General features: G+C 40.3%; 1 protein-coding gene across 1 annotated transcript in view; it reads left to right on the forward strand.

Moving 5' to 3' along the window:
• Positions 1–9,125, forward strand: part of Dnah9 (dynein axonemal heavy chain 9) — a 433,197-nt gene that overhangs the window by 178,517 nt on the left and 245,555 nt on the right. The window contains exons 31-34 of the mRNA XM_023705424.1: positions 280–490; positions 4,273–4,400; positions 5,645–5,753; positions 8,082–8,229. Of these exons, the coding sequence (XP_023561192.1) occupies positions 280–490; positions 4,273–4,400; positions 5,645–5,753; positions 8,082–8,229 (596 nt within the window). The remainder of the gene's footprint in view (positions 1–279; positions 491–4,272; positions 4,401–5,644; positions 5,754–8,081; positions 8,230–9,125) is intronic.

The raw sequence follows: 9,125 nt of genomic DNA on the forward strand, positions 1-9,125 counted from the left end.
CCACCACCAACAGCAACAACAACAACACCTCCTCTTCCTCCTCTCCCTCCTCCTCATCCTCCTCTTCCTCTTCTCCCACTTCTGTCTTCAAGAGTCCCACAGGAAGTGCCATAATCACTCTGAAAACACACTCCCCAGTTGACTTAAGGATCATCTACTGTAATCCACCTCTTCAAGGCACTCCCCTCTTGACATTGCCTCACTTGGGACAGGATCTCACTTCAGACAGCAGCATGGTTCACGCAAGCCCTTCCACCAGCTGCCTTCCTGTCTCCCCAGGTGGTCCAGCTGGAGGAGTTGCTGGCAGTGCGGCACTCTGTGTTTGTGGTGGGTGGCGCTGGCACTGGCAAATCACAAGTGCTGAGATCCCTGCACAAGACCTATCAGAATATGAAACGCCGCCCCGTCTGGACTGACCTCAATCCCAAAGCAGTCACAAATGATGAACTCTTTGGCATCATCAATCCAGCCACGCGAGAATGGAAGGATGGTAAGAGTGGGATCCCCCAAAGAAAAAGTTCCTGTTCTCCTCAGAGTTCCTTGGACATGCCTGGGTGCAGTGGGGTGATCTGCAGAGTAAAGAACATTGAAGGGGGCCTGTTTGGGGTCACTGGAGGCTGTGAGAAGATCAGCAGAAAGGAAGTAGCCAGTTTTGGCTGAGTGGGGACGCTCCACCTAGCAGGTGGGCTCCCTCCTCAGTGACTTCTTTCAGCTGTCTGCTGGAGAGGACTTCATCATTTGGAACAGGGGAAAGCAGTCAGGAATTCAATTTTGTTTTGCTGAGTGGAGCTTAAGCCACTGTCTGGCAATAGATATAAGGTACACACAAGTCAGAGAAGTCCCATTCCTAAAGAAGTGCAGCAGACCAGCATCACGTAGAGACACCTCTCTCCCCCTGTGGAAACTGTCCTGCGGGTGATGCAGGAGCTGCATGCTAGGGACCCTGTGCCTGGCCCCTGGTGATGCTGACAGTTTCTTGCCAATCACAGGAGGGTTCCAAGGGCTGTACTCATGTCCACAGAGATTCAGAGGGTTCCAGATCCACATTTACTCTGGGCATCCGGAATGAGGAAATCTCACCTCCCTTTCCTACAGTGTCATCATCTGACTCTTAACAGCTTAACTGTATTTCTTCTTTAATTTAAAAACTTCAGTCAGAGGCCTAGAGGAAGGGAATGTAATAAGCAGCATCTCTAATTTTTATTTCACTGACTATTACTGAAGCTTAGCATCTTTTCCTTCTTATTCGTCTCAGTAATTTTCTCTTCTGTGTTTTATTTCCTCTTATTATTTTGTGTCAGTGTGTTAGAGTTCTCTAATCAGAGGAATGAACTCTTCACTTGTCACAAGAATTACTAATGATGCTTCCCCAGCAATTATTTGCTTATAGACACTTCATGTCGTATTCTACCATGGACTATTTTAAAAAAGAATTATGTCTGACTAGTCTTTTTAGCATCTGGGATTCCTATTTAGTTTATAATTCTAATTTTCAGCTACAGATATAGTATTATAAATTTGGTCAATAAGGATCCTTTTTACATTAACATTTTTTATCCATCTGGAATTTATTTTGGGGCTTAGTATGAGATGCAGTAGAAAATCAACTTTATTTCCTCCCAGATGGATAATTGATTGTGCCAGCACCATCTATAAGTAAACCATCCTTTCGTTCTTAACTTAAACACCAGCTTGTCCTTTGTTAAATTCTATACACGCTGAGATCTGCTTCCAAGCTTTCTGTTATGTTCCACTCGCCAATATATCTGATCCTATACGAATGTCATTCATTCAAGTTACGATCATTTTGCAGTATATTTTAATGTCTGATGAGGTAAGTTGAACCTCAGTGTTTGAGCTTTATTTTACAGTCTCAGGTGCTTTGTTTTCCATGTTAAATTTAAGCTTCATAATAAAGTTAACATTTTGCTTTCTTAAAATTCTAAATGAAATGCTATCAATTTTATATGTTAAATTTGAGGAAACTGACAAAGATGAAATAGTGGTCATAAATCTGTATAGATTAAACGGTATATCTTCAAAAAATGTACTATAGCCTTTTAAAACATTTAGAAAAACTTGACTAAGAATAAAAATATAGTGAGCTATAAGAATATAACTTTTACAAAGGCAGATAGTTCTAACAATAAGTATATGCATAGAGCAATTTGTAAATGAAACATCATACTCAAAATAACATATAATTGTAGAACTTTGCATCCTATAAATAGTAAATACTCCTCTCAAGGTTGAGCCATTGAACATTTCCAAACATGGAAAACTTAGTTTGCTGTATAGGAACCTATTTTGAATTCTAAAGTATCAAATTATAGACCACATTGTCTGATAAACAACTAGCAAGAAAATAAGCCAAATTAATTTTACTATATACCTGTAAATCAAATGCTTCCCTACATCTGAATCAAAAAGAAAATTGAATAAAATGAAAAGAACTACTCTCCTTGACATAACTCCCTGAAAGTGTTGTACATAAATATAAGCCATTGTGAGAATTAAATGAAGAGGAAGAAGATGAAGAGGAGAAGGAAGAAAAGGAGGAGGAGGAGGAGGAGGAGGAGGAGGAGGAAGAAGAAGAAGAGAAAAAATACTTCATACAAAATATATGGAACACAACTAAAGCCTGTAAGGAAAAGCTTTGAAGGGCCAGTCAAATAGCTCAGTGGATTAAAGCACCTGCAAGCAGGTGTAGGGACCGTGGGTTTCATCCCCAGGCCTACCGCGTCAGCCTGTCCCTGGGACAAGCTGAGAGGGCAATTGAGACTGGGCATGGTGGCACACATCTGTAATCCCAGCTCTTGGGAGGCTTTAAAACAGGTAGATCACTACAAGGCCCATCTAGTAGTGAGACCCTGAACATCCTGAAGACCCTTCCCTAAAATACAAAAAAAAAAAGAAAGAAAAGAAAAAGAACATTAAAAGCTATGAAATATTTAGGAATACATTTAGCCTAAGAGATATGTTAAAACACTGTAAATTTTTATTATGAACATAAAAAATATATGAATAAATAAAAGGACATATTATATTATCGACTGGGAAAGTATAATATCACAAAGATCAATTGTACCAATTAATGCACAAATTTCATGTCACAATTTCACAGTAAGAGTCACACTGAGTCTTCATGCAAAACCTATTTTAAGCAAAATTGTCTAGGGCTGCAATTATGAAGGATGAAAACTTCACCTAAGAAAAAGTGGTTCAGCTTATTTTACAACAACAAGCTGAAATGATTCACTGGGTCCTTTGTCACTTAAAAGGCTTGTACTATCAGGTGTTTCTGCTGCTATTTGTTCTGTGGTTCTTGTGGCTGTTAGGAAGCAAGTCCAGTACTGCAGAATGCACCCTTGGCACTGTCACATTTTTGGTACCACACGAAACAGGGCCAGATATTCCTCACCTGGGTATTTTTCCAGAAGAAATGAAAATATCATACCACGGCTGTGTAAGTGCACCCAGGTTTATAGCAATGCAATTTGCCACAGCTAAACGTTGGAAACAACTGAAATGCCCATCAACTGAGGAATGGATAAAAATGCTGTTATATTTTTATACAGTGGAGTATTACTCAGCTATAAAAAGGATAAACTTGAGGCTTTTATAGCTAAATGGATGCAACCAGAGACTATACTCATAAATGAAATGAAACAGACCCACATGTGTAAATATCATATTGTCCCCCTAGTATAAGAACCTGAAAGAGTAAATAAAATCTGAAACATACAATAGATATTGTGAAAGGCAAACAAACTGTTCAAAGGGAAGAAACAACTGGGATGAGGAAAGAAAAAAAGAAAGCAGGAAAGGAAAAATTGTGTGTGTGTGTGTGTGTGTGTGTGTGTGCGCGCGCGCACGCAGTATAGCTTTGACAAGCGTACTGCTGATTTCTGTTGGTCTATTCAAAGGAGCAGTTAATACTTAATTTTTTGTCTCTCCTTTATAAATTTTCATCATTTTGATCAATTTTGCATGCTTACATCAGGTAATCTGAGTGACTAATTTGAAGGTAAGAATGCAATACATCAGCCATTGTTGAAGTCCTATAATTTTGTTTAGTGAAATTCTGTATCATTTCTATTTTTTTCACTATTTTTAATTCTCTTTTTTAAAAAAAATGATACAGAGCCAGGTCTGCTGTGCCTTCTCTATTTACACTTCCTGCTGATTGTGGTAGCCCATGGGGGGAAGTTATGCTAGGAAAATGGGAACAGATGGTGACATGGAAAATAAACAATTGGTGATTCCTCTCAGGATTGTTCTCCTCCATCATGCGGGATCTTGCCAACATTACCCACGATGGACCCAAGTGGATTTTACTGGATGGTGACATAGACCCAATGTGGATTGAGTCCCTGAACACTGTCATGGATGACAACAAGGTATGAAAGGCGACCGGGATCCCCACATCAATTCTAATCATCTATTAAGCTTGTTCTCCAGCGTGGCAAGCACATTTGTTATCTAAATTCCATATGATGGTTGAACAACAGTTAGCAACTACCACAAGCATCTGTGGCAGGCACCTTAAAGCTCATACATTCTCACCTGCAGCCACGACCCGCTCCAGTGGTATTACTACTGTTGCCCTCCTCACCTTTGGCAAAGACTGTAATTTCTTTCAGAAGGTTCTTCCTGAAGACTCACTTTATCTCTAGATCTGAAAAGAATTATAAATCATCTGTTCGAATCTTTTTTCCTATTTCTAATTCTTATAAGTAAGGAAACGAAGCATCAGAAACACTCAGCCTATCGAACACACTCCATAGCAGTATAAATATTCATCCATTGAGAGTTCATGTTATTTTTTATAAACAAAGAAAATTAAGTGAAAGCCTGCAAAATGGCTATTAAGCTGATAGCTACTCCTAGACTTGTGCAAAAGGCACGTCCAGATTGGAAGTGTTGAAATGGCTTTGACCTTCACAGCATCATTAGAATAAATGTGTGCTATCCCAGTGGGATACTAAGAAGGAAGAACAGCAATGGGAAACTGAAGCACTTTTCTTTTTATGGTTTTATTACTACAATATGGCCTAGTTCATTTGAATTACTGATGTCAATTGAAACAGTTTAAATAGTAGTTTTTCCTGATTTCATAGACACAAAGGACAAGAAAGTGGGATTGGGGAGAGAGATACAGGGGAGATAGTGGCATTGCAGAAAATAACATAAAAGAAAAAAATTGTCATCTGGATTTTGTTTTGTGCTACTATAACAGAGTACTATGGACTAGATGATTTATTTAATAAAAAAAAAAGATATCTATTTGGTTCATGGTTCTGGAGGCTGGAGAATCCCAGAAGGGACCACGTCTAGTAAGGGCCCTCTTCCTGTGCAATCTCACACAGGAACGAGATGTGAAAGAAAGCAATTGACAAAACTCTCAGTCCCACAGCCTTTTATAGTTAGCACTAATCAGTTTATGAGAGTGGCAGCCTCATGGCCTCATCAACTCAGCAAGGTTCCACATCTTAGTGTTGTTGCATTAGGGACTGTGTCCAACACATAAGAAATGTAATCGAAGCACCACACATCCACAACCCTGACAAGAATCCAGCAATCCCTCCAACTGGCAGGGCTTCCCAACTCCCCTTCTGTTGGATGTCTTCCCTGCCTTCCCCAGGTGCTGACCCTGGCGAGCAACGAGAGGATCCCTCTCAACCCCAGCATGCGGCTCCTCTTTGAGATCAGCCACCTGCGCACAGCCACTCCAGCAACTGTCTCCAGAGCAGGTGAGGACCCACAGCACACGCTGCTCAGTGGAGACAGGCTCCCCAAGGTCCAGAAGCCTGATCACCAAGCTCTGGCCTGGTTCGCAGCCCTAATCCACATCCCTCAAGGCAAACAACTCAACCCCCAAGGCAAACCCCAACTCAATGGAGATGACAAACTATTGCCATAACTCATTAACTCTTAGTGGAAAATACCAGTGCTAACATAAATTTCTTCTATCCCTATGATTAAATTTATTAGCAGAGATTAGAGGATAAAAAGGACCTACTTGACAATATAACCAATCCTAAAGAAATACAGTATGGATGACTGTGGAGATAGCTCAGCAATCTAAGCCCCTGCCTGGCAAGTGGAAGGACTGGGGTTCCATCCCCAGCATGGCATGCCATGCTGGCCCAGGAACCCCAAACTTGGCATGGTAGTGGTCATCTGTAATCCCAGTGCTGAAGAGGCTGAGACAGGAAGATCACTATGAGTCCAACCTGCCTAGTGAGACCTTGTACTAAATAAATATAATAAAAGATTTTTTAAAAAAGAAAGAAAGAAGAGTATGGAATAGTGGTTTTCAAAGCCTGGGAAAGGAGTAAACAGGAGATGTTCCGAAGGTACAAAGTCTCAGTGACCCAGGATGGATAAATTTAGAAATATGTGTGCTATGCAGAGCTGATTGTTAACGATACTGTACTGTGTACTGTAGAACATCTTTTTTTTAGGAAGATGCATCTCAGCTTAAGTGTTCTTAACACACACACACACACACACACACACACACACACACACACAAATACAAACCAAGGAATAGAATATGAAGAAATGTTTGCGGGTGATGGATATGTTTATTACCTGGTCTTGGAGATGATGCCACAGGGGAATGCACAGACCCAGATTCCATAAACAGGATCCATTAAATATGCACAGGGCTTTGTACATCAATTCCACCTGAATAAAGCTAAAAAAGGATTTTTCAGTTGGGAAGGGATCCGAGGTGAAGGGCAGAGGAAGAGGAAAAAGAGCTAAGAATTAACATCTGTTTTGTACATGTATGTATTAATTCCCCATGATGAATCATTATATATTATAAATATGTACTAAGAAAATTTTTTTATTTAATAATAGTTTCAGCTGTGATCTGAGCAACTACATCAAGGACAGCAATATGTAATGCAAAACCCATGGTTGAATAACTCTCATCTTGGTCTTCTAAATATATACTGTTTCTAATGTCTCATCAATTATTATACTCTCTTTAAAATATTTTTTTAAATCAAGGAAAAAAATTAAGATTTCTTGAAAGCAAGTGTTAATAATCAATTATTTGTCCAATCTGGCATAACTATATCTGTTAATCTGAGCAATAGATTTGACAATAAAATAGATAATATATCAACTATTGTTAATTGGCTATTCCTGTTTTGAAGATCTCTAACATATGTGTTGTTATATGCCATCCTATTAGTTTTTGCTTTTTTGTGTTTACTCTTCAAAATAAAATTGAATTGAATTTTAAAAACAATAAAAATAGTTTAGACTTTTTAAATAAAATAACCAAATAAAAATAGTGAAAAAAATAAAATTTTAATATCTATACTAGTACCTCCTTGTGGGCCTCTGCTGAGACCTGTGTGTGCAGGATAGGAATTATCTCCCACTCTGCATCAGCCTTCTAGTCCCCATGGAATAGGTGTAACAAGTCACCGTAAACCTGTTGGCTTTTGGAACAGCAGAAATTTATTCTCTCCCATTTTGAGAAATCAGATGTGAGTATCAACATCAGCAAAGCTGCATCCCCTTGAATCTCTGGGGAGACTTCTTCCTTTCCTCTTGCAGCAGAAGTGCTCCCTGGCCTGTGGCCCTGTCTCATCTATAGGAGTCCTTTTCTTTCTGCCTCCCATAAGGACCCTTGTGATTGACCCATTCGGATAACCCAGGGTAATCTCAAATCTTTAACTTAATTAACATCTGTGCAGCCCATTTTTTCCAAATGAAGTCACCTTGACAAGGTTCAAGAGTCAGATCATGGACCTCCGTTCAGCTCACTGAATGTTCTCTTTCCACAACCAGTATTGCTGATAAATCACAGCAGTCTTTCTTTCTGAACCTAGCCCTGGCTTTAGGATCCTTCGCAACACTGATCTACACTCATCTGCCATCTACCAATTGATATTGGGTCCCCAATTAGCAAAGCCACATGTCCCCTCTAACATAGGCCAAGTATCTATTAAGTTCAGTCTTCTGAATATTCCTAAAGGGAGACAATAACTCCCTAGGGTGAAGAATATATTGGTGAACATTGAACATTCACTGCGCACTGTCCTCTGTTCTCTCAGGAATCTTATATATCAACCCTGCAGACCTGGGATGGAACCCTCCCGTGAGCAGCTGGATCGATCAGAGGGAAATGCAGACAGAGAGAGCCCACCTAACCATTCTGTTTGACAAGTACCTTCCAACCTGCTTAGAAACACTCAGAACCAGGTAGGCCAAGACGCAAGGATGGTAGCAAATTATTGCAGCAATAAGGAGCTCACTGACTCACATCTGATGTCCTGCTGATGTTCTGTCCTATTCCCAAAGTCAGAAACCTCCAGGCATGGCAGATGGCAGAGGGGAACACACATTCAGATGGCCATAGGATACTTATTGTCAGTTCAGACAAGAGCAGAATTGAGTGAAGAGGATGGAAATGTAAAGTGCTTGTCATCAGTGCCACATGTGTCTATCTGAAAGAGGCAGATTATTGTAATGTCAGATAAAAATCCTGGTGCTCAGGTCTCTCAGTTTCCAGGGGAAGCAGCTGGCCCCCTCACAGATGATCCACAGGCCTAGAGGTGAAGATGACACTTGTCAAAGACACATGGGACCCACTCCCTGTTCCTGGATATGTGTGATCATTCACACATAATGTGGGATTGGATGTAATGCCACATTTGACTAGTCCTGCTAGACATCATGAGTTCATGCTCTTACAGTTTTGCCAAATTAAAAGTAAAAGTAACAAGTCCTGACCACTTGCATCAGACAGTGTTCTGTTAGAGCGATGACACATGCTTAAGATAATAAACTTTAAAATTAAAGGTGGATTTTGGCACAACAGTGGAGATTTCAGCATATGGTCAGCTGGCCCTGTTGCTTGTGGCAGCACATCATGGCAGGAGCATGGGGCAAAGCCAAATCACTCGTTCCGTGTCTTGGACACGGAAGAGGAAGAGATTAGGCTCCCACAGTCTCCATAAGGCTGTGCTTACCAATGGACTGAAGTCCAGTCTCCTACTAGACTCATCTCTTGAAGATTCCAGTTGTCAACTTCCTCACTATTGGGACTGAAAGGGACAGCACAGAGAGGTTCTCATACTTGAAATTTGAAATGTGCT

Source organism: Octodon degus, unplaced genomic scaffold (assembly GCF_000260255.1).
Source record: "Octodon degus isolate 3935 unplaced genomic scaffold, OctDeg1.0 scaffold00219, whole genome shotgun sequence".
NCBI lineage: Eukaryota > Metazoa > Chordata > Mammalia > Rodentia > Octodontidae > Octodon > Octodon degus.